General features: G+C 40.5%; 2 protein-coding genes across 2 annotated transcripts in view; both read left to right on the forward strand.

Moving 5' to 3' along the window:
* LOC6560179 (hemicentin-1) overlaps nucleotides 1-9299 on the forward strand; it is a 111812-nt gene extending 102513 nt beyond the window's left edge. The window contains exons 10-11 of the mRNA XM_001985799.2: nucleotides 8566-8744; nucleotides 8816-9299. Of these exons, the coding sequence (XP_001985835.1) occupies nucleotides 8566-8744; nucleotides 8816-9121 (485 nt within the window). The 3' untranslated portion in view covers nucleotides 9122-9299. The remainder of the gene's footprint in view (nucleotides 1-8565; nucleotides 8745-8815) is intronic.
* Nucleotides 9300-17477: 8178 nt separating this feature from the next.
* Nucleotides 17478-23074, forward strand: LOC6560450. The gene is made up of 4 exons (XM_001985801.2): nucleotides 17478-17527; nucleotides 19273-19543; nucleotides 19600-19730; nucleotides 20018-23074. Exons 2-4 carry the CDS (start codon nucleotides 19283-19285, stop codon nucleotides 23010-23012), a joined length of 3387 nt encoding a protein of 1128 aa, XP_001985837.2. The 5' UTR covers nucleotides 17478-17527; nucleotides 19273-19282; the 3' UTR covers nucleotides 23013-23074.
* The last annotated feature ends 3809 nt before the right edge of the window (nucleotides 23075-26883 follow it).

A 26883-nucleotide genomic window follows, 5' to 3' on the forward strand; every position in this document is an offset into this window, starting at 1 on the left:
ATATATATATATATAAGTATGTGTGTGTGTGTGAGTGTGTGGGTGGTCTGTCTACAACTGCAACGGAAATGAGTTCAAAAAGTTGTGCAAATAGACGCCAGCATACGTCGCAAAGTCGCTTAAAGCAACATCCAACTTCTTGTCACCACCTCACCCAACCCCACCCCCCCTTTCACCCACACTTTCACCCACCCTATACCCAAAGCGTCTGCGTGACCGGATATAAGCAGTAAAACAAGCTGACAGCTCACTCAGTTGCGTCCTTTGAGCGGCGTCTGTCATTTTGCTCGTCGTTTTATGCGTAAACAAATCAAAACTAATTCCCTGACTACTTAAAACCAACCCCCTGCTGTTCACACCCCACCACACCCCCTTCCTGCTGCACTTTAGCATACGCGTTGTGTGACTCAAAAACGCATATAATATTGAATACTCTGACTCAAAGCAATCGTTATGCAACTGAAATTGCCACTCAAGCATGCAAATTTGCGCCACAAGACATTTGCCAACTGATGTCCCGAGCTTTGCCAGTTAACACACAGGGTGTGAGCTTTTGTTAGCCGCTTCAGTTTGCTGCGAAAAAAAGAGGGTTAAGGGCTAAGGGCCAGCTGTAGTAGCGCCCCCATTGCGATTGGCAGCCCACCAATTGTGCCCTGCGGCAGCCACATTCATTGGTTTTGCGCCAACTAATAAGCGATGCAAGGGCAACTCTCAGTTGCTCTATAATGATGACGCCCACTGTGCAACAGCAGCAGCAGCAGCAGCAGCAGCCTTATGCCCCTACCCCTACCGGCTGTCAATGGCCTCAAGTGGATTACGTGGAATTGGCAAAGCTTTTTATTTGCCGCGGCACACACACACACACGCAGCTTCACGGGTGGTGCAACTATGACAACGATTAAAGATTAGGGTTAGAGTTTGATGCTGAACGCATTGATAATGCAATTTGTCGCCTGACGACACAGATGGTGGGCATAAATGCCATAAATGAGTGGGAGGGGGGTGCATGTGGGTGGCATGATTAACATAAGTGCAGACAATGCTAAGGGAAATATGCTAAAATTGGCAATTATCAAATTATATTAGTTGAAGTGGTCGCATTCTTTTAGGTTATTAAAGTTTACTCTTTATATTCGTTAAGATAAAATAATCATTTTTACGTTGTCAAATAAATGTTTTGCAATTTGAAACCATATTTAAGAGAATATAAGAATCCTTCTTTATTCATTTCTATGTTTGGCATTTCACTTGTGCTGTGTCTGAATAACAATAGCAAATTGGGTTATAAAAGACCTTTAAATCAAATATCACATAAATAATTTAATAACTTAAATATCGTGTTTCGACAAGCTTAAGCTAATTTCAAAGTGTTTGTGTGGAAAGAAATGCAAATATAATAATAATAGGAGAGAGGACAGCAAGGACAACAAAGCTTTTGTTAAGCACTGTCAAGCGTATAATCGGAAAATTTTGCAATTTGATGGCCAAAGCGTCATTTAGCAACCATTCATCCAGGCAAGCCGAACCCTTGCAAAATATCCATTTAATGAGCTGCTCACTCATAAAATGTGCAATTTTTGGTTCGCCTAAGGCTATGCAATAAAATTCAAATGCATATTTTAATTGCATTTCGCTGCAGTGCCAGTGCCTGTCGCTGCTTGTCGTTTATCCCTGTTCCGTCCCTGTCCATTTCCCTCTCCCTGCCCCTGTCTCTGGCTCTGTACTCACTGGCAGCAACGACCCAGTGCAGATAATGCATTAAAATGCTTGCCGTTGTCGTTGTATACAGGGCGTAAAGTAATTAAACGCCGCCGCCACAAAGCTAATAAAAATGTCAAATGTCAGGCTATAAAGCATAGGCCTGACACATACACCGACAGTTGGGTGTGCTTTGCGTCTGTGTGTGTGTGGGTGTGTGGGTGTGTGTATCTGATAGGTTGCCTGCCGACCGCAGAGTTCACACTCGCATCCATTCGCCACAAATTTGATGAGGCGCCACATACTGCATTTCAGGTTTCGGGCGCCATTCACGCCCCAATTTCAGACTTTGACGGCGCCAGGTTTACGCAGCGGATGCAGCTAAATAACCGTTTGCTTTTTCTACCGTTGTCAGTGTGAGTGGACAAGCCGACTTTATGTTGCTATTAGTTGAACGTTGCACGTTTCATAACACTCAGCCTGCAAAACAATCTAATAATTTTAAATATCAGTTATATATATTATAAAATAAATATTCTATATGGATATATTCGGGCGTTAATCCGAGTAGAAAATTGACAGCTATGTTAGCTGTTGAAATAACGCTCAAAGGTATTTGTGCTAAAGGGACAAAACTAGCGCTTTAAGGCAATTGGCCGCCTTTACAAACTGGGCCATTAAATATGCCCAAAAGAGACTAAAGCTACTTGTATTTTGTGGTGACCTTAGAGGCAGCGCGGCAAGCGGCAGAAGAAGGCCAATGAAATGGTTAAGGTAAAGTGCAATGAGTGCAAAAAAATAAAAAATAAAAATAAAGTGACAAACTTGTCTAATAAGAACATCGCACGCTCCTTGCCTTCAGCAGACGAGAATACTTTCAACTCACTGTATGAGTCGAATGTGTGTGTTTTGTGTGTGTGTGTGTGTAAATATCTCTAACCCAAATCTTGAAAATGTACAAAGCGCATTTCTATAGCAGCAACCCCAACCCAGCCTCTGTCCTTGTTTCTGTCTCTCTTCCCGTCATCTACCCTCAACCGTAGCTGGCCCCATTTTGGCGTTGTCAACACAAATTAAGCCAACATGTGTAACGGTATCTGTAGCGTTAGTTGTGTTGCTAGCATTTCTGTAGTATATTTAAATATGCTCTTTCACTTTCAATATCAAATGAGTGAATGGCAACTTTTTGCCTGGCAGCGAGCAGTCCACAGATTGCAGCTTGTAGATACGCAGATACGTACATAGAACGTTGACTCTCCTCGCCTCGGCTCGTTTCGCCTTGTTTCGCCTTGGCTTGGCTTGTGGCACCGCACAGTTTGCGTTTGCCTCATACACAAAACTAAACTTTGAATGATGCAGCCCCACCCCAACCATCCCTGCAGTTCTGCTATCCACGCCCCTTGGTTTGCTACCTACAATTCGTGCCATGCAAATTGCACAAGTTGCCAAAAATTGCTTCACATGTGCCACTTAAAGTTTTGTTGCTTGTGTTTTCTGTGTGTGTGTTAGTTGTGTTTGTGTGTCGTGTAGCTTACAACTTTTAACTTTTTACCTTGCTACCACTTGAAAATTTAATAAATGTTTGCTTTCTTTTTTTCTCTTTTTTTATTTATTTATTTACTTTTTTTTTATTTTTGCTCACTTCTAATAACACGAAATTGAGACCATGAAACTTTTAAGTGATGCTTGCAATACAAATATGCGTACTTACAAATATGTGGTAATCAAAATATGAACACATAAAGACCGAGCACTTAACACACATTCTTGAAAACTGCTTAAAGTTTTTAACTGTTTCGAGTGCGAATTATTTAACAATTTAACCGCATAATAAAGTTCTTATGGCTTTCAGATAAAAAACTAAAACGACAAGTTACAGCATGTTTCTGTTTTATTTTTATTGTGGAAACTCTTTCTCTGAAAATAGTGCTATTATTTGCAGTCAGCAAATAAATATCTCAAAAGTACCCAGCAATTGTTTATACATATATTTTTGATAAACTTACCTGAAGCTTGGGCGCTTTTAGCAGCCTCTGTTTGTCTAGAGTTTCCCTCGGGTGTCGAGACGGACACATCAAAGTGCAAACTGCCAAGGAATACAGGACCAAAACATGAACAACGAACAGCAAAATCAAAAGAAAACATTACAAAACAAGGCGAAATAAAACAAAACTTAACAGACAATTGCAGGTGAGCGCTGCTTAAAGACATTAACAACTGGAAAACATGCCCCTGGGGCCAACAGTCTGAGTCGAGTACACTCGGTTGGGGCAGCAGAAAGCATTTCTAGATATGAGCAGAGATTGAGGGGTGAAGGAGCGAGTGAAATGCTAAAATAACAGGCAATCCGACAGGCAGCAAGTGAAAATAACAATCATAATATTCAATTATGCAATACTTGGCCCCGGGGCCGCAACGGAGCTCAGCTTAGCCTGACCAGAGGCATTTGCCGCATTTGCCCCCCCTTTCTTGCCAGAGCCGTGGCATTGTTATGCTTTTGAATAATTAATAAAACACTGTGTGCACTTAATGCAAAAAAGGGCAGCAAATAAAATTACCAAAAAGAAATGCTGCACACAAAAATTCACTTGCCACTTTGCCACTTTGCCACTCGCTGCAAATTGAAATTACGTGCAATGCTTTCGCAATCAAAAAAGGGATTTAGTTAGCCATTTGCCGCGTTCCCTCCTTCATTTGTGTGTGTGTCTATGTGTGTGTGTGTGTGCGGCCTACCTTGGGGCGATTTTAATTGAATTTATCGCGCACTGTTTGTCGTTCGCCTTAAATTATAGATAAGACTCCTCCCCACCGCCTTGACAAGTATCCCTAAAAACAAAACAAAGCAAAACAGATTCGACCGCTTTCAAAGCGTTTCAGATTTATCTTAAGTTTACCAACTTTTTGCCACCTAAGCGCAAACTGCTTAAAAATTAATGAGCCATCGCCGAAAGAGGTCGCCAGCCAGGTTGGTTTTGTGGTTCAGTTCAGTACCCACCCACCTGATTAAACATCAGCGTTGTCATTTGGCTTAGGGTTTTGTTAATCTGAACACGCATTATGCTAACGATTTGATAAAAGCACCTGCTACTGGAGCACCACTTTTACACTTTTCAGGTGAACGTACATAATTATTTTCAAATTAAGCCAGCATTTCTTATAATATTTTATGAGCAAAGCTCCAACGATTACGGAGACGAACCTCCAATTGAAGTACTTGTTTGGAATTTAAAAAATATATATAACCTAGTTTAATTGCAGTCGATCAATTGTGAGCCAAAACCGCAAAAAAATTGATTGCTCTTTTATTCATAATTTGGCTGAGTGAACCACATTCGCGTCAATTAAAAGTCATTTTCAAGTCAACATTTTTGACTTCTTTTGGCTTCTCAGCGCAACCTTATGCGTCTTCCACCAATCAAAAAGCAAAGGGAAATTGGGAAAAAAAAACCATAAGGGGCAAAAAGTGTTGCAACAAGATGGCCGAACACTCTAACAACAACCCAACGCTGTGGAAACGCCAGAAATAGAGAAAGAGGAGAGAAGGGTTGGGGTGGCGGGTGGGGGGGGGGTTACAGAGAGGTAGACTTTCAAATGGAACTGGCAAAAGTAATTGCAACACGCGAATGAATGCGAAAATTCAATTATTTTCGGTCATTACTATTTTTTCAACGTTCAAAACGACTCGAGTGCGTTTCCCAGCACTGTTCGCTCGCCCGTTCGTCGCTGCTGTCCTCGCTCGAACCCTCCCCCCTGCTCGCCCACGCACTTTATGCAAAAGCGCAGCATCAACAGCAACAATAACAAAAAAACATTTCGCGACGTGCAATCAATGGGGCTGCCTGCCTCTGAGGCGGCCAACGAGTACTCGACAACATTTTGCAACCCTGTCATTTTGGCGCTGGCTCGTCCATTGTCTGCCCACTTGGTGCAACGGGCCGCCAGAGTGTTGCAAAACGTTTTTGTTGCACTTGTTGTTGTTGCTGCACCTCTTGCAAACTTTTGCTCACACAAAAGCCAACTACAAAAATTAAGTTAACTTTTTCGAGCAACGGGAATTGAGTAATTTTCAGCTATAAAACTTTATTATGTTTGGGGCCAGGGCGGCAACGTTCATTGTTATACTTGTTGTTGCTGCTGCTGCTGCTGTTGCTGCTGCTGCTGTTGCTGCTGCTGCTGTTGCTGTTGCTGCTGCTGCTGCTCCTGCTGCTGCTTGTATTGTGCTGTTTCAACAATTGTAGTACATGCCAACTTGTTGTTATTGTTTAAATGTTAATTTTACTGTAGTTGTAAGTGTTTTCTATTTGGGCAAGGGCTGGCAGCAAGATGCAAGCGCTTGTTGTCCACCTAACCCCCGCACCCCTCAAATAAGTAGCACGCCTCAAAAGTAGGCAAAGCATGCTAAGTGCATTGTGAAAACAAAAGCAGCCTCGGCCTCACCATAACGAACCCCTCCAATTGTAGTAGCGCAATTGCATTAATTAAGAACATACTCTTAACTACAGCTTCTTAACTTAACAAAAGTCCGTATTTAGCGGAATCTGTATTCAGCATAAGATTTAAGAATTTATTTTGTTCACAATTCGAGATTCTTTTTGACTTACCAGCAACTGTGGAAATCATTTACAAGGGCTTAACTTTAAATAATTAAAAATATACTTTATATATATAGGAAATGCGGAAAGTAGAATATTCATTTCAATGAACCAAACTCATTTTGACCCGGCTCTTTTGACATTTTTAATCAGTCCCATCTTGCCTTTTAACTTTTCAGCCATCTCTCTCAACTCTCCCAACTCGCCTTTCCGTTATTATCACAAAAATTAGTCTGTATCGCATTTTCTATTTGACACTTTCCACTCCATTCATATTGTAAGCATCGCATCGCAAACCAAACCAAACCAAACGCAAACCAAACTCAAAACTCATTTCATTTAGCGCCTAGCGTTTAAATCAAATTAAAAATCGCACCAATGACCAGGCGCTGACCCTGGGGGCATACCCCCAATGGTGAGGTTGCCACCTGAACCGTGGGGTAGAATGCTGCCACACGGCTCAGTGGCTGCAAATCAAAATAAAATGTAAATCTCTCTTTTGGAGGGCGTTGGGCGGTCTGAAATCAGTTTTAGCTGTCAAATAAATTACATTTCTTTTTTGCGACAGTGGGTTCGTTGGTGGCACTGTTGTCAGCTGCCTCACACAGGGGCAACAAAATGGCGCTGAACGCATAATTTAGTAGTCTCATCCTTGGTTAAACACACACACACACACACACACAACCCTGCTGCCGGCAAGCATTCACTTGGCTTAATTGATTTTACAGTTAGTCGCTGGTGGGGTGGGGTGGGGTTGGCCGGGTGCTTGGGAAGTTTTCGAGTTATAAATTTGGCAAGTGTCGATGGGCGTTTCGATTTGTTTTGGCTTGCGTCTGCTGGCAACTGAGAGCTGAGGGGCTGCTGGCAACCCCGCCGTACACTCATTTGCACTTAACACTTTTGGCCATTTTGTTTGCCGAGCCGCCATTGTTGCGCGCTGGTTAAATAAAATGTTTAAGTTTATTTGTCGAGCTCTTGTATCTCCCACCCGCTCTCGTCCCCCGTCTCCCTGTCCCGGGGGGCAATGATGTGGAAAATTGCAAAATTTTCGTGCCTTTCGATAATTAAATATGTTGGCAGCCTGGGTTTGGGTACACATGTGTCTAATTGGATTGTCGCACAGTGTTGGCTAACGTCACATTTGGCCACCAAACTCTCAGCTCGCTCAGCTCAATTCAACTCAACTCAACTCAACGCATAACTGCTCAACATGTGACCCACATAAGTTCCACACTCACAGAGAAATTCGTCGAAAAACTTTTTAATGAAGTTTCGGCGTTCTTAAAAACTTTCCGCTCAACGACATGTTATTCGCTATTTATTTTGATTTCTCTCCCTTCGCCCAAGTTGCACAACACTGGCTAAGCGGCACATTTTGTATTTGATACGCTTTTAATTAGTGGCGATGGCATTGCCACTAGAACTTTCCTCTTCTCGCATCGCAGTTGTGTTTATAGCTGGCTTAGCTAAAGTACAGTTGCGTACGAGTTGGCTTAGCAACGGTTCAAGTGTGTGCAATTCAGTGTTGCCAAGTTTGCGAAGCGAACTTTAGCGTTTCTCAAATGGCTAAGACTCTGAACAAAAGTTGGTAATGAGATATTAACGCAAAGACTTGCAAAGGTTTACCATCCAATTCAGTAAGCAAACGGAAAACATCTACTGCGTGCAGAATCATTTGCAATTTATAAAATGGTTCCATTCTCAATCATTGGAAGCGAATTGGAAACTGTGATATACTGTACCTTGGACAGATTATTCATTTACACCGCTGTACACCTTTTTTGACAGACTGGTCAAACTTTCATTCGATTACAGGTGCTTCTTAATCATTGTTTGACCTCGTTGGCCTTTCATGAAAAAGTTCAATCATAAATCTCCTCTATTCTGTCATAAATGTCTCGTAACTACTCCAAACCCTCAAATTGTTTTATGACAGGTTAAGCACCTGAGCCTTTCTCACTCGAAAAGCCATAAATCAATAACTGATGACCCGCGTTAAAATTGACAATTATTTTATGTCGCAGAAGTCCCCATTTCCCTCCTTTTTTCATACTCTCAAAAAGTACTTGAGTTCAAAGCTTGAACCTTCGTCAAAACTGATCGGATTTTCAAAAGCTAGGACTTTTTAATCATGTTTTGACCGATTAAAAATAAACTGCATTTAAAGTTGAAAGCGAAATTCGGGATCAGTTTAAAATGTTTATTTTTCCCCCAATTCTTAACCAAAATTATACTAACTAATTGTATCTTTCTTTCTTTGGCTCTCTCCTTGTAGGTTCGCCCACAGTTGTTGCATTGAATGCGACGCCCGTTGCCTATCCGGGATCTCCGTTGCATTTGAATGTTGAGTTTTGTGCCAATCCGCCGGCGCATGCCGCACGCTGGTTGCACGGCGATCGCGTCTTTACGCCGGGCAATCAATACGGCAGCACAGTGCTGGCCTACTCGGTCAAGGTAACCCAACCTTAACCCAACGTTACAGTGGTCAAGTCTCTTTATCAATGTATTTTTGTATTCTCTGACAGGATCTACCCACGCCCTATTGCAAGGAGGCGCGTTTAACTTATGTCAGCATGCACGAGCGTGTGCCACGGACTTTCTACTTTATTGTGTCGTCGCCAGGTGGCGTTGCTGAGGCCGTGTTCAATGTGAACTTTACAAAGCGTCATCGGCAAATGTCAAACACCATCGACGACGACGAGGAGGAGGAACTCAATCGACCCGAGCAAATACACTTTCCGGTCTTCAGCAATAATACGGCGAGCGGGCGAGGCTTTGAGTTGGCTTTGGCCTTAACTCTCTTCGGTGCAACGCTGCTGCATTCTCATTAACTTTAAGAGTGTGTGAAAGAGAGGGATAGTATTTGATTGTGTGAGCGTGTGTATGAATGAGAGCGATAAAGTGAGAGAGAGAGAGAGAGAGAGAGAATGCTGACTATTAACGCATGCAAATTATTATGCTATGTACTACTACGTACTACCCTCTATGTCTAAGTGCATATATACATACTTACATACATATATCTACTATATATATATATATACATACGATATGTATTACCTATATGCCATATTGCCCACAATTACTATTACTACTACTACTACTACTACAACCACTATTCAATCGCTATGTGTATGTGTATTTGTAATCAATTAGCAAAGCCATCAAAATGAAATTATGCCACTTAAAACCCTAAGCTAAGCGCCTACCCAAAAAACACCCACTAACGACTAATCCACACTCATATTTACACACACACACACACACTCAGACACAGACACACCAGACTCATACACCTTGTAGTCATCTCAGTTGGCAACTTCAACTTTTTACTCAGACAAAAGCCACACATCCCCCCCTTCCCCCCCTAATATACAATATTTTTACTGTAACTCTAAGTGTATCTGTATCTGTATCTGTAACTGTATTTGTGTCAGTGTATACGTGTGTAGTACTTAGTAGCAGCGCTTAACTTGAATGCCAAATAGTAAAAAAAAACAAAAACAAAACGAAGAAAAAAATACAAAAACATACAAAGTTATTTAAAGAATCTTTTGGATTTGGATTTATCTATTGTTAAATAGTTAATCCATGTATAATTATTGTACTTTAAGTTCCTTTTTCGAAAAAAAAAGCTAGAAACTTGCAAAGTGACTGATTTTTGTTAAATATTTTGAGGCAATTAGTGTTAGAGATAAATAGCATGCGAGTGTTAGAAAGAGAGAAAGATGAGTTTAACTATACTTTAATGTAAATGAAAAGCAAGTAACTTACCAGGCACGAACAAATTCCTTCCATTTGAATTTTTGCGCATTCGAATAGCCAAAAACAAAAAAATTATATATATATAAACAAGATGTAAGATATTTTGAAAACAAAATTAACATATAAATTTGCAAATTTGATAAAAGTTATTTTACATCTGCAACTAATTCATACAAATTGTTTAATAAAAACATATTTTAAAATAAGGATTTTCAAAATTAAATTATGATTTCTGGACTCTGAATAACCTATTACATTTTCAGTTGTATGTTGTATTTTTCTGAACTTTATTTTACATAATTTTCAAGGACCAAAAACTCTTAAAATTCGTTCTACAATGCATATTTTAGTCATTTAAATACGTATAATCAAAATGAAAATTAGCTCCAAAAAAGACCCTCCACACACAAAGAACAAATACAAAAATGTACATAAATGTTCAAGAAGCAATTTGCTCAAAACAAAAAAAAAAAAAAACAATTTACTAAATTTAAGCGCAAACATATTTAAAAATGCAGAACAATATTATATAGCAAGTGTTAAATGTTGTTTGAAAATAAGAATCCGAAGTAGTTACTTAAAAAGTGCATAAATAAATGAAAAGCAAAATGAATAATACCATAAATATATATATTAAATAAAAAAAACCCGAAATATTTATATGTAATATAACAAAACTCAAACTAAGCGCTATTGTAAAATAATTCATTTCAATATCCCTATAAAGAGCTGGCGAAAATCCTTTTTGCGCGCTGAATTTGTGTATAAAGCCAAAGCTTTTGTAATTTATTTCATAGAACATGTTAGCCATATAGTCGTATGAATCGTATGCGCCATTTAAAGCACTACCTATTTATAAGAGATCAATGTAAAAATCAACAAGAATTACTTAGAAGAACCTAACGCCAATTTAAGCAACATTTGAATTGCAAAACGCTAACATTTACGCCGAGTTCCAAGAATTCCGCAACAACACAAATACACAACAAACAACAAACAAAACAAAAACAAAAACACAAAATGAAAAGCGTTTTAAGCATTGTAAAATTTTAATTTGGAATTTAATTAGAAATATGCCAATATGCATATATGGATAGCCTAACTGTATGTGTGCCATGTAAAGTTGAGTTAAGGGTTTTTTGGTTTTTATAATGAAGAATTTGCGAATTGTATTAACAAAAAGCAAAAACAAACACGTCGTCATGTTAACTAACAAAATTAATTATTAACAAAAAAACATTATGGTATTATATACATACATATATATATATAGTATATGATTATATATGTATATTATAAAGAGTGGTCAAATGCATATTGTATTTATTATATGATTAATTATTATGATAATATTTACAAAATATTATTTAGACATAAACAAACAACAACAAGAACAACAAAACAAAATACACACAAAATACTATAATATTTAGTTCTTAAGAGAATAGAAAACAAAACAACAAAATGTGGCAAATTAATTTTTAAATATTACATAATATGTAAAAGTTAAAAAACAAAAAAAAAAAAACGAAAGAAATCGCAGTTCATTTGTAGTGCAAATAAAATGTGTTGACAAAAACAAGAAGAAAAATTATAATATGCATACGAGAATAAAAGAATAAAAATACGAGAATACAATAAGCAAAGGTTTAAGTCATAGGCCCAAGATAAAAGTAACAACCACCAAAACAAATTTTTAGCAGTACGAATACGATTACTAATGAATTGTTGGGCCATAAAAATCCCAAGACGAGCAGAAAATGAAATCAAAAGGCATACAAAACCGAAAAAGAAGAAAAACAATAAATAAAGATCAGACCCTGCCCTAAATGTCAAATGCAAATGCAAAGGGTCAAGAGTAGGGCCAACAAATAACTGTTAACTTTAAGAGCCAGATTAAAACTGCAATAAGAGATGCCCGCAAAAATTTACAAGTTTAAGACACAAAGCAACAGACAACATAGCCAATTTAGCATAAAATAAAAAGCAAAGCAAATGACAACAACAAAAAACAAACACAAAATGAACATGAAATAAAATTTAAAAATAAAAATGCAAAATAAATTATTTGCAGCGCATTATTTATGGTGGGGAATAAATCGGAATAGACCAGCGAGAAAGCAGTTAACCAAATAATGTTGCACATTTTTATACACTTGTTTCTCCAACTTTAATCCTCGATTCGACGTGAAATTCATCTTTGGCATGCCAACAATCTAAAAGCAAACCCAATCAATAATTTAGAATGATCTGTATGAGGAAGGGTATGCGTAACAATTGGCAGCGAACGTGCAATTTGAAATGCAAATGAAATTCAGCAAAGATTGCAAGTGCGCTTGCAACATTGTGGCATCAAGCAGCATCCAATTGCATCAATATCAATCAAAAAGGCTGCACCCCAGCAACGAAAGGGAAAGGCAACATCGAGTCAGAATCGCAATGGGAGGGGTGGTGGGAGGGGGACGCTGTGGGGCACAGTAGGCGATTCCGGTTTTCATTTCGTGCATTGGCCAAATGCGTTGTGCCTCTGCACTGGTCTGGCCGTCTACTGTGGTCAGGTTTATTACTTGAAAATTAAAAGTACAACGACACCGCAGGACGGCATGGCCAATAGCAATAGCAACGAATATGTATATGCGAATATGGTCATGTGGCGACGACACTGCTACACTTTTTGGCCTAAAGAGTTGGCCAGGCCAACCTGTTTGCCTGACAACATCAACATCAACGGCATTGATAACAACGACAAGCAGCCAGGCAGGCAACCTGGCTGGGCTGACGGCCGACGGACAGCCCCTCTGTTAGCCGGTTTTTGCCACTTTGCGGCGCTAATGACGGCCAAGGCGCCAGATTACACGAGTTGCCAGCGAGTCAGTTCAGCGGGGGCGTACCGTACCGGTCCTCGCTGCCCCTTTTGTCCATATCAAAATGCCTAGTTTATCAACTGTGTGCTGGCAATGACCAATTGAAATTCCTTAATCGAGTGGAATAAACTCGTACACGGTAAGAAAAAAAAAATTTTGTCTTCATACAGTGATAGACAGGAACAGAGATAGATATACAAGCATAGATACAGATACAGATGCAGACACAGAGAGATAGATAGAGAGGTGTATATAAGTGTGAGAACTAGGAAGTATTTAAACAACTTATTTAAAAGACTTTAATGTTGGGAATTTAAGTTCTTAAACTTTTTAAAAAATGAATTAAACTTAATTTATTACTTTATAAGTAATGAATAAAATGAAAACCAACATTTTGGTTGTGTGTAACGGCCCTGAGGATACAAATATGGTCAAGATGACTGACGTCAACCAGCGCCAATGTCGACGCACGCGCCAAAGTGGCACGGCATAGCGAAAGGTGCACTGTACCACTCTCTGGAAGAGAGGGGCCGCTGCAGATGTGGGGGAGAAGGTACATATTGAAAGGCCGCAAATATCCGCAATTGCCAATTGGCATTGCTGCGCACATTTCTTTTTAATTGTTGTCATGAGCAAAGCAAGGCAAAATCCAGAAAAAACCAAACCGGCTACCCAGTTGCCAATTGGCAACGCTATTCGCATCTTTCATTTGTTTGTGATAGGCGACTCGTGGCAGGAACAACAAATACAAATAATATGATGATTAAACCAAAAATGCAAAAAGCAACAATTATGCATGTATATCCATATATCAATAAAATTGCGCACTTTATGGTGTGCGGTCGGGCCAAAATTGAATCGACCGATTGATTCATGAATGCATTCACAAATAATGACTGAGTGTGCGCTGTGTGGGCACTATTTTTTATTAAGGCGTGGCTGTTACTGCGCTAAGATAGGAGATTGCTAACTTGGCTTGCCGCCTTTTTTTGCGGTGGCTAATATTGATGAAGTTAAGCAATTAGTTGGCTTACGGTGAAATCGCACAATTTGGCATTAGGGGAAGTGGCTGTTATTAAACATGTATGTGTATATGTGTGGTTATATTTTTGTATAATAAATCATTTGTCATAATAATCATGGTAATTGTTGTGCTGATAAGCAAATATGGTGGCAAGGCGAAGACAACTAAAAGCGCACAGAGTAGGGATATTCATTTGCATACGCGAATTCTCAACGATTGCATTATACAATATATTAAGCACTTTTCTTATTAAATATTATTCAAATGATTCAAATCTTTTGCCATCGAAATGAGCAAAAATGTTGGCAAGGACGGAAGCTGTGACTCAAATCCCGATGGGACTCGAAGTAAATATATCAAAACAAAGCTTGACCTGAAGCCAACGAAAACTTATTTAAATTATACATATATCTATATAAAAGTAAAAAAAATGTCTGAATGAAATCTATATTAAAATTCTTTTTTATTTGCTTCAACGAGCAGTAAAAGTAATGAATTCATTTATAGTTAATTTTATTGACTGTTGTACCCAATCACGCCTTCAGAATGGTTATACAATTTTGGCATTCCGTGCACTATTCATTATCTGCACTTTTTATGCCTACAAATTCATTAAGTTCATCCAAGCGACTCGACTCTTTTGCGATTTTAAACGCGCTTAAAACTCTGACAATTAATTCATTTTCTGTTTCGGCCTTGCACTTTTCTTCTTCGTTATCATCATGATTATCAGCATCGGCATCGACATCATCATCGTCATCTGCTCATTGGCGCACGCACAAATAATTTTTCATACACTTTTATGAAATTTCACAGTTCAATTAATGCATTTTAATTTTAACTTTATTTTCCAATTTACTTCACACAGTTAAACGACGCGGCAAAATCACCAACAACTGGCCAATGAAAAAAAGCGAACAAAATTGACATAAAGATTGAAAAAAAAATACAAAATGAAAATAAAAATAAAAATAAAAATAAAAAGAGGAATCCTCAACGTTTGCTGAAAATACCAGTACAAAAATTGTTAACGCAAAATTAAAAATGGTCTTTGATTGATTGTTGCACAATTGGCTTTGGTTTGAGTTCGACCGTAGCCTCCAACTACCCCAACTCCTGCCCCTTCCCCATTCTCATCCCCTACCTCATTCATTGTAATTACCTTTTGGGTCATTTTATTTGCCCTGCGCACTTAATTAGCGCAGCCAAATAGGCGGGCAGTTTGAGGCGTGGCGTATTACGGACTGATTGGCCATTACGCTCGGATGCCCTTTTTGGGAAATACAATAAGTAAATACCAGAAATAAAATTAAATAAATTGCTTTTAATAGATTTTCCGCAGTTTTCGTTGGGCGTTTATATTAATAAATGAACTGCTGTGCTGTGTTGAAGGCTTTTCAATAATTTCCTTTGCAGTTTGTGCCGATTTTGTTACTCGGTTTCCCAGGCGACAAGTTTGACCATGCGGAAGGAAGTCAGTCAGCCTGCAATAACAACAAACACTTAAAGTTGACTTTTGTTACAGTTTTATCAAATGCTGAGACTACAAAAAGTAGCCACGAATAGTCTGAGTTGGCCAACTAATCAAGACAGAGAGGAGTGGAGAGAAGAGAGTGGAGGGGCGCGGCCTGTGCAACTTATGAGTCGCGTTTCCTTTAACAAAAGCATTCGAATACTCAACTCTTAGCGTGCAGCTTGGCTTAGTTGCATAATCTTCGTCTCCCAGTCTCGCGCACTTTAATCATTATTATCTGCCACACACACAGACTCTAAAACTTTTCAGTTGGCTATGCATTTGGGTGTGCGGAAGACGAGAGGAAATGCCATCAAAATGACACAAAGCACAGTAAATTGGTGAAAGCCAAAAATTGCCAGCAATTAATAATTTCATATGGGGCATGTTGTATGCATCATTCTCACTCAGCTGACATTAATGAGATGCATTAGATAGCCAGACTCCATAAAGATCTGAGATTCAAAGCACTTTAGTTAAAAAAGCAATTGTGAAAGTGTAATAAAAATAAAACCAAGTTAAAATATAAGTGCATTTATAACCTAATGCGATGGAGATGGAGATTAATAGAGAGTTACTTCAAAAGTTACTTAACAATTATACACATATATATTCATAAAAATATATATATAAATATAAATACAAATTTATCATAATTTTTTAATAAATAAATAGGCAATTTGCTTTGAAATAATATGATACGTTCCTCGGAAGGAAAAATCTATTGATTTTATGGGTCGATGAAATATTTTATATCAAGCATAATTTTAGCTAAGCCATAAATATATTTTTATATGAAAAATGCAAATAGGTAAATATGCAATAAGTGAAACGGTTTGCCCCCAGCATAAATAAACACAAACATTTGCCATTTTAATCAATCAATCGAAATGTGTTTCGATCGGCAGCCGGAGAGATGCATAAACTGATGCGTTTAGCTGCCACGTACCCCTAAGCGTTTGGCATATGAATCAATCAGCTTCAAGACGTCAAATGCCTGACAAAAAAAGCAACGAAATCTGTCGAATGCGGCTCATTAAAAATTAATGGCAATAATAAAAACAGACCGTGAAAAAGACATGGCAAAACAATGCGAGCAGCAAAAACTGCAATTGAAGTGCAATACTCATAAATAGTCGCTCAGGTGTAATAACTATATGCGATAATAGTCAAAAAAAAGAAAAAAAAAATATACTGCAAACAGTGAGTAGTTCAAGTGTTGAAGTAGCTTAGGGCAAACTGTGGGTTAACAAATGGCAAATTACAAGGGCTTTCACTGGCGAACTGTTGTTGTTGTTGTTGCTGCTGCTGCTGCTGCAGCTTGTTGTTGTCATTGTTGCTGTTGTGTTTTCCATACAATTGGCCAAAGCGACTAAAAACCTGTTGCACAGTTTTCCCGCATATGCTTTTTGGCAGGGTCAATGCTGCCGTAGAAAGCCATAAACAAAAAAAAATGTCATTGCAAAGGCGGCAGTGAGCAGAAGCGAGCGAAAAAGACAGAAAGATAAAGAGAAGGAGACAGAGAGAGAGAGGGATAGCTGCGCTTGCGCAATCGGTGGATGGACAAGTTTGGTGCTACACTTTAAGGATCGACAGCAGCAACTCCAACAGCAGCAGCAGCCGCAGCAGCAACAACAACTGCAACTTCAATAACGACTTCGACTTCGAGTCGACCGATGACGACGACGACGACGACGACGGCGATCGAAAAGAAAACGAAATGCTCGAACCACAACGGTTTCACTTTCATTCGCAACGCGAACGCGCAGCTGACAGGGTCGCCTAAGTTGAGTGCTCCCCGCCCCCACCAGCTGATAGCCGTCTAAGCATAACGCAAACGAAAACTGAACCAAATAAATAAATAAAAAAAAAAGAAATACATTGTAAATATTCATTTTTCACATTGTGCACTCAAGCAATCAAGTGAATTACTTGCATTCTAAAGTTTAAAACATTTCATTTATGTGTTGTTTCTTGTGATTAAAAGTGCGTTGTAATTGAGCGGCAATTGGCATAAATAATTCAGTGTTTTAATTGCAAACAAATCGCTCGAAATATTTAATGGATGCAGGTAAATTAATAATCATTTTAAATGCATATTAAGCGTGCGAAAATCGATCTCAATTATAAATAAATTAACTGGGCTGAACTGCTAAAAATTGCTAAAGAAATTAACACGAGCAATTAAATCTACAAAACATTATTTAATATGCAATTAAGCCGATTGTGTCGTCACCAAAGACTAATACTTTTTAAAGATAAGCCTAGCCAGATCAATAGAGTGCTTTGATAGTAAAAGATAGATCAAGGTACAATTTATAGGAAGTATATTACTGAAACCTTAACTTGCCTTTAATTTTTAATTTGATTAATAATAGTGACAGACAATTATGATCCAAAAAGTATCTAGCTTTTTACTACAATTTTAAGTCATGTTTCATATAGTGGAAAATAATAATGAAAATGTTTTTGTCGAAAATTCCCCAACCCCCAACTCTGCAACGAAAATATGAAAACTCTTTAAAAAATAAATAGGGGAAAGAATTTTTAAATATAAACCTAATAGCGATAAACACTTTTCTAAATAATTTCCATAAATCAGTCGGAAAGATTAAAATTAATTACAGGAAACACTTAATTTAAGTGTAAATAACAAATTCGCAGAGCATTAAACGAAATTTAAAATAATTGAAAATCTGTTAGGCAATATTTAATAATACCTCCCATAAACTAAGCACTACAATGTTAAAGTGAAAGGTCCAATTTCGATTTGTATTCGCGAAAATAAACACCTTTTTAAGCAATGTAAAAAAAAATCAATTTTTCGAGTAATCACTGAATTTAAAGTGATTCAATTTGAACGTTTGAACTTTGAAATTGCGTGCAATCTGAGCGTGTAAATTAAAATGAGACTATTATTACTTGGAAAACTAATCTAGAGTAGAAATAAATTATGATAAAGTTGACTAGGCGCTTGGGCTGCACCTGTTTTCACAAAATGTATCTAGTTGATTTGTTGCCGCCGTCGTCGTTGTTGTTGTTGTGGATGTTTTTTGTTGTTGGACAAAAACCCGATGCAACGGCTAAGTGCACTGTAAGTGCTTCGGGCCTAACATGAATGCGGCAAGTGAAATATGTTTTGGCATGCATATTTAATGCCTATCAAAACACAGAAACAACAGCAACAACAACAGCAGGCAATAACTATGTGAAAACCCGTACCGAACCATTTTAAACGCCATCAATTTCAATTTTCCAAATTAAACGCGCGTTCGACCGAGGACTGAGGACACAGGCCTTTCAGCTCTCAGCTCTCATCGATCGGTCGGCTGTCGGGCAAGCTCTCGGGTAGCCAAATAATTAATAATTCATTACATTGCGGCAAATTGCAGTGACATAAGCCCAAAGCGAACATACAAAGCAGTCAAGTTCAACAACCAACCAAGCAACTCGCAATGAAAGCAACCATTTACGAATCTTTAGGGAAAATGCATGCGAAAGAGAAAGAAAAACAACAAAGCCAAAAAATAAAATAAAAATCACAAGAGTCTCTCAAAAACTAGTGAAGCCACTTAGGAAAAATGATCGTCAAACTTATCGCTGAAAATCAAATAGGCACCGACTGAAAACTCCTCTCTTTTCATGTTCATTTCTTCGTTTTCCGTCCGAGGCTTACTGGCTTGACGGCTTGCCGTTAAATGTTTTACATTCGTGGAATGCGTCGCTTTTTTCTTTTATGATTGCGTTTTTTTTTTTTTTGTGGGGTTATTCACATCGAAAATTAATGCTCTTTATGTTGGCCATTTCCGTACACAGCGCCAGTGCCATGTGGCCTAAACTACAACTGCTAGCGGCGACTTTGTCTGTCATTGGCATCTGTCTGCTAGCCACAGCCAAAGAAACCCACGCATCTTCATCGAATTCTGGCAGCAGCAGCACCACCACTCTGCCACAGCCCCTGCAACCACCGACAGTGCCGCAAAATGCGACTACGCCAACGAGCCACGAAAACATTGACAGCAACAACTCCGATGACGCCTTGACTGACAGCTTCAAAAATGCGAAGGCGGAGACAGAGCCTGTGGTTGTGAGTCAATGTTAACTCAATGATTTTGACAGGTAATGAGAGTTGCCTTTTGACAGTTTAATAAACAGGAGTCGGGAGACGAGCTCATACTGGAGGTCAGCACTGATCGACCCCATGCCAGAGAAGAGCTTAAGGAAGCGGAGCAGAAGCAACTGAAAGAGACAGCGAGCTCCCAACACTTTGTGGGGTAAGTTATTAAAGGAGTTAACCAATCCTACAAGATACTTAGAGCTCCGAATATAATTAATGAGTTTTCAAAGAATATTTTTCTCATACCACATTTAATAATGTTTTACATTTGAGAGTTAATTTCATTTTGGTTTACTTCAAACTCAGCTTAACGAAGAGGCAAGTTGAGCACAGAACACTTTCCTCTATATTAATCAACTCTATTCTCCTGCATTTACTTTGCTTACAGAAATAAAATCATTCAATATTATTTTAATAAATTCTCCCTTATTCGCAACTTAACAGCGTTCCTGCTTTTCTGCCCACCGCGCTGCCCATGGGGCAAGAAAAGAGTGGCAGTGCCACAAAATCGCCCACAAATGGACATGGCTATATACAATTCGATATCAACGAGGAGATGCCCAGGGAAACTGCGCGTCGGGAGAGGCTGTCCAAGTTGAAGAAGGACACGGTGAATGACGTGCTATCGAGTCTGTTTCCCAACGGCTTCTCGGACATCTTTCGCTACAGCGGAAGGGAGGCAATCACAGAGCCAGCCACAGATGCGCCCAGCACCACAGCAACCACAACGAACAAGGCGGTGGTGCATGCCACAACTCCTGTAGTTGCAAGTGCACAAAGTACAGATCCTGTAACGTCAGCGCCCAAGAATGAGACATATTACAGCTATCAGACGAGCGTGTCGAAAGAGTATCGACGTGAACTGGGACCGGGACACACAGAAATCGTTGTGGAAAAGGTCAGCAGTGCGGAGAGGGAACCCTTCAGGGACGACAGCAATCACATCTCCCGGGATGAACTACTGCGCATCAATCGCGCCGCAGTCTCATCCCCAGTGCTGCCCAGTCTGCTGCTGCGACCCGATTTCGAGAGCGAGGACAATGAAACTCTCGTCGCCGCCGAGAGTGCACCCATTGTCATACTGGGCGAGCAGGAGACCGAGCTGGATGAGGTCCAGCCGTTTGACGACAATCAAATTGCAGAGACACGTAACCTGGGCGAGATGCTGTACCAGCATCTATTGCCCGCACCTCAACATGGAGCGAAGTCTGAGTCAATCTCCTATCGGAATCAAAAGGGACCCGCCGAACAGCAGCAGATCAATGTGCACATTGTCCACGATGAATCCCTATCCAAGGCACAACAGCAGCAGCAGGAGGAGAAACCCAAGACACAGCCACAACAGGCTCTGGATCACTATCAGACGCACTCGGAGCAGCGCTTCCAGCAGCCGGAGAAACATCACAATCAGGAGGCACCTTCCAGACATTTTCTTAAGACCTTCAAGCCCATGGTATCAGGCAGTGCCAACGGATCCATAGTCAAGGGCAGCTTTCACTACGAATCTGGCACATCGGCGCCACGCACAAACGTAAAACCATCAAAGGAAGTATCCTATAAAATGCAGCCAAGCTATCAACGCGAGATGCCTCAAACTCAACCGCAACCTCAACCTCAACCTCAACCTAAAGCTCAAGTGAAACTTCCACAATCTCAGCTAAATACTCAGGCTATTGCTTCTCCGGCATCAGAGCCCGCTGCTCCGGCGCACTCCAATTATGCTGGTCCCACGCCCAATAGTTTGATCTATGTTACGGTCAACTCACAGAATCCCGAAGCGCCTTCACCTGCCCCTCCTCAAGCCGAGGAGCAAGCGCATCCACAGTTTTTCAATGCACACGAGTACGTCTTGGAAGCCGTCGCCGATGCTTCGCAGCATAATTATCAGCATGCACCGGCCCCCAAACCGAATGCTCAGCCCGAAACGCAGCTGTTGGTTAAACCCAATGGTTACACCTTTGTGGAGGTGCAGAAATCAGTGAATATACACAACAAACTGATTACGGAGAAGGACGGCCATTTGGTTGAGATGCACGAGACCATCTACCACCAACCACCCTTCGATCAGCAACAACAGAACCAATTCTCTCTAGGTTACAGTCCCAAGGAGTTTGTGTCTGCTGATGCACCAGAAGCAATACCGAAACCTGCCCCACCTGCCACCAACTACGTGTCTCTGGCTGCGAACCCGATAAATGTGGAACAGGTAGAGTACGATAGCTCACCACAAGAGGTTGCCAGCTCGCATTCATCAATTCAGCTGGGTGTACCTCATCAGGATGGGACACATACACAGATACATCACGAAGCACCACATAATGTTGATGGTCAAGATGTGTCACATTTACCTATACATCAGGAAGTTGCTCATAATGTTGATCTAACCCATCAGGAGCTACCCCATCAGGAGCTACCCCATCAGGAGCTACCCCATCAGGAGCTACCCCTTCAGGAGGCACCGCAAACCATTGTTGTGGAGAAGCATGTGCCCAATTCGTATCCCGTGCCCGTTGAGAAAATCGTTGACCGTCCCTACAAGCAAATTGTAGAGAAGCACATCCATGTACCATATCCAGTGCCGCAACCAGTGGCGGTACCCGTTCATGTCGAACATTACGTGGATCGACCCTATCCCGTGGAGACGTACGTCGAACAGCCTGTTCCATATCCGGTGGAGACAATCATTGAGAAGATTGTTGAGAAGCCGGTGCCCGTTGAGGTCGAGCGCATTGTGGAGAAGCCCGTCGAGGTTGAGAAGATTGTGGAGAAGTATATTGATCGACCGATGGCCGTGCCCATTCATGTGCCCGTTGCCATACACATTCCGATGCCACCTAATCACTCGCCTGGCTTTAACTTTGGCTCCCATCCAAACTCGTTGCAACCCTGGTCACATGCCTCGATCGGTCATATTCCGCCCAAGGTGCTGCAGAATTACTACACACGCATGCTAAAGAAACTCCTGCCCCAATTCACAGCACCCAAATCGGTGGCAAAGTCACCAGGAAAGACATCAGTCCTTGTCAAGCCCCCGATTCGACCTGTAAGGGGTGAGGCACCCCCGGTGGCCACCTTCAGTCTGGCTGATATGCGTTTTGATCTGCGACCACCGCCTCCACCCCAAGGTTCACCTTGGCTTCAGGGCGCCCGCTACATTTACAATACACTACCCTCGGATTTGGCCGTTGCAGCTGCCTCGGCGCCTGTTCATATGGTCAAGTCGTACATTGGTCCTGTGCCGACGACCAGCGCGAGTAAGGAGAGCAATGGCAGCGAATTCGATGAATTCCAGCGCTGGCGCAATGGTCACAGCCTGAAACGTAGTCCCGACTTTGGACGCAATCTGCACATGGAGTATGGATTCAAGCCACCTTTGGTGCCTTCGTTGGAGATCGACGATAAGGGCATGCCGCTAAAGTCGGATGCGGAAGTGCAATAGTGCCGGAGTGCAGATTGCAAATATTGAAAGATGTGGAAATGAAAAGCGTGCCAAAATATACAGCTATAGTAATTAATGTCTATTTATGTAAAAAATATTTTAAATACGCATTTAATAAACTTATTTCAAATCAAATTCAACATTTTCAGCAGTCAAGCATGAGAGAGAAATACTACAAACTGCTAAAGACTGCTGTTGACTGCTTAAATACGATGTAATAATAATTTTTCATTTTGCTTAAATATTTGCATAATATAAATGGGAAACAAGCCAACCTCACTTAAGTAGTACAAATGCTTGCCACGCAGCAAATCTGACGCCTTCAATTAGACGCAATATTAATTAAACAAATGACAATGACAGCAGCGCTGTGGGACTGTGCCTCATATGTTGTATCTGTTGTCGGTCCCAATTAAAAGTAAGCCCAAAAGCGGATTCAGCAGCAAAGAGGGGAAAAAAAATTATTAATTTTCTTAAGTAGCATTTATGTAAATGAAAAATTCTTCATATGTAAAAACGGAAGGGTTGCGCTTGCTGCCCCAATGTCTTCTTATCTTTAACTGCCAGCCAAACAGACGCAGCAAGTCCCCTACCCCTTCCCGCTCTCCCCCTAAAAAAAATGGAGCCAAGCTCAACGCCCCAACGCCTCCAATTTTAAAATGGTGACACGTCTGCAGGGAGTGCAAACGGCCGACAGAGGGCGGCAGTGTGCAAAGATTTATATGACAGCTAATAAATTTACAACACATGTAGCTCAAGATATTAGAAATATTTTTGGGTGACAAGCGCAGGGCCCTCACGTACTCACGGTGGGTGGTGGGTGGGTGGCGGCTTTGAATGTTATTGAAGCATGCTTTTAGGCGGGGGCGGCAAAAATAAAAACAGCCTCGCCAAATATTTGCACAACGCCATCGAAAGGCACGTCGACCCATGACGACTACTGCAGTTGACATCTGACGGCAACAAACTGTCAATAGTCAAGGACGAGCGGGGAGCACCATGCTCGTTGGGGAGGAGGTAGGCGGCAGCAGGCGAGTGGGTACAAGCAGACAAACCGTTTAGCGCACGTGTTGGCGGAAACGGAAGCACTACAGCAACGCGCCAAGTGCCAAATGGCAAATGGAGAATGGCGAATGGGTAAAAACCTAAAAAGGCAAAGGCAAAAGGCGACATTTTGAAAAGTTATGACAATGGACCTCCAAGTGCCTGTTCCTGATTCATGTTGTTTATTGAAAGACATAAAGTGAGCGGATTAGTTGGTTAAAAGTGCAACTCTTGTCTACGAGAGCAAATATTTATGCTAACCATGAATATTGATGAAAACCTTATTAATAACTGCATACATCTATCTGAAGCAGCAACAGAGCTGTGCGAGCATAGCTAAAACAAAATCTTTAGCAAATTCATCTTTAATTATGACAATTAATTTACTATGCGATAACCTGAACCCAGTTGTGGAATATATTATTCCAGTTTTATTGTGATATTTCCCCTTAAAAAGTTTGACTTGGCTGTCGATGCAGATGAGGAATATAAATACCTTAGGGGGTCGGAGAAGTTTTCTACTGACAGTTACATTTACTCAATTTTAATAGGTTTACAAATATACAAATTAAATGATTATATTTTTAACTAATTATCAATTAAGAAGAATTTGTTTTTCGCATTCCAATCCAAAACAGAGAGTTTCATCAGATATAATTAAAGCTGGTGTCAAAAAAAAAGAGCTTGAAATAATTTAGAATATGCAATTTGAAATGCAGACAAGTGTAGAAGATTGCCAACTTCGGCACTAATTCGAAACGTGCGTGCCACAAATGAGCCATTTGAGTTCTGCTGCTGCTGCTTTGCCCCTCGAAGCCATTTCTGACACACATAAATTGACAGGCACTTCTCTCACCACCATGTGGCATGACCTTTCCACCACCCCTCCCGCTGACTACATGTAAATGTGATTTTATTTAACTTGTGCCAAATATGCAAGCATAAATCAAAAAATTTATCATACCACGCCACGCCCACGTTGGAGGCATGTGCATGTATTTATGTTTGAGTGTGTGTATGTGTGTGAGATATCAGAAATCAATTGCAGTTCGCAATGCATTCGGCATTTTGATAAACTCCACAGGGGTCGGGGTCAACGGTGTCATGAAAAGCAGCCAGCAGCCAGCAAGAAAGATAAGCCGAGGAACAATTGAATAATTTATATGCAAATAAATAAAAGTATTTCAACAATTCATTCGGCTGGCAAAAGCAAGCAATAACAAAAAAATGGCACAAGTTGTCGAGAAAAACGCGCTTCGAAAAAAGCGTGTGAAATATATTTCCAGGCCATGCCACAAAAGGCGTAACACACACAAATACAACTGCAACAACAACAACAACAAACAACAGTAGTAAATAGCTACTATTGGCGACGGCGACAATTTAAAGCTGGTTTATTTTTTCTCCTTTTTTTTGGCGGTATTCTCCAGCTCCTCTTCTATCCTCAGTCGCCTTGCCCCAGCCTTTGGGGGTTGGCTGCTGCTGCAGCTGCATGTCATTGTCAGGGGCTGCCAACTCTGCGTTTGATATACGATTTGGATGTGTTGGCAAGCCGCCCAGTTCTTGGGGCTAGGCGGGTGGTGCAGTGCGGTGTGGTGCGGGTTCGGCATACTGCGAGACAAATGCAGCTGAACCGAAAATTGCATTTCCGCTTTGAAAATTGCGCAAACTTCCGCACACAGAGAAACGAGAAGAAAAAAAAAAGGAGTATAAAGAGTGCTAACCACGAGTACGTCGCACGAGTCGCTGCGTCGCCAGACAATTGGCAAAAATTTTCTATAAAAGTGTGAAATAGGCCGGCCGTTTGCCAACGAGCGGATGACATGCCGTAAAGTGGCCCCCTCAGTAAACCACAAAAAACTTGTCACACAAAAATGTACGCAAAAATGTCAAAAGCACACTTACACACACACACACACAGGCATGGATGGAGGAGTGCTTTGGTGGAGAGGATCTACAACCCAAAACGACTATGTGTCAAGCACTTTCTAAAAGGAATCTTACATGCTCTCGCTTAATGAACTGAAATCGAATAAATCAAAAAAAAAGTTTGAGTCTCTATTGATGAACAGGGAGAGTTGGAAAAAATAAAATAAGAAGCGTTCATCAATTCTAAAATTAATCCCATTTCAACAAATTCAGACATTGTTGACATTAATTTTGTTGTTTCATAATTTGTAACTATTCGAAAGCTGCTAAGAATATTTATAATCAAATACATTTAAAGCTTACTTATTCGAAATGCGTTACGAAAGTCTTAAAAATGTGAACATGCCGAACAATTTGTGGCAAGTGCAGGCAATGAAAAGTTTTTTTTGCGAAGTTGTCGCCTGACACGGGTTCGTGTCATGGCTAACTATTTGACTGACTGCTGCTGTTCGGACTGACTGCTTAGTGCTAATGGACGACAATTTTGTGGCGATTGTGCAGCAGTCAAATTGCTCCTATCTATGGCCAAGCGAGATTACAGGTGCAGAGGCGCCAGTCAGCAATAACCGCAAACACTTGGCAAACACGCACACACACACACAGATGCACACACACACATGTCAAAAGTTTAATTTGCCAGTTGCAGCTCACAAAAATGTCTGACGTTTAACAAGCAACGACAACAAACGAACAAACAAACATGAAAACGAACACAAACACTCACACACAAGTAAACACAAGCACACAATCACTTGTGAGTGTGTGTGTTTGTGTAGGTACGCCACAGATTCCATTCAATCAGCGCTGCAGCAACGAAAAATATGACGCAAGAAGTTTGCCACGTGCTAACAATGTAAAGTGCTAACAAAACTTAAGGGTGTGAAGAGTGCAGCAACAC

The sequence above is a fragment of the Drosophila grimshawi genome, unplaced genomic scaffold (assembly GCF_018153295.1).
Source record: "Drosophila grimshawi isolate 15287-2541.00 unplaced genomic scaffold, ASM1815329v1 contig_1367, whole genome shotgun sequence".
Taxonomy (NCBI): domain Eukaryota; kingdom Metazoa; phylum Arthropoda; class Insecta; order Diptera; family Drosophilidae; genus Drosophila; species Drosophila grimshawi.

Bases quoted from the DNA above. Each gene is read 5' to 3' on its own strand.
- LOC6560450 (XM_001985801.2), top strand. From the start codon at position 19,283: ATGTGGCCTAAACTACAACTGCTAGCGGCGACTTTGTCTGTCATTGGC. The intron at 19,544-19,599 runs GTGAGTCAATGT...GCCTTTTGACAG, and splicing joins CGGAGACAGAGCCTGTGGTT to TTTAATAAACAGGAGTCGGG. The intron at 19,731-20,017 runs GTAAGTTATTAA...GCAACTTAACAG, and splicing joins AGCTCCCAACACTTTGTGGG to CGTTCCTGCTTTTCTGCCCA.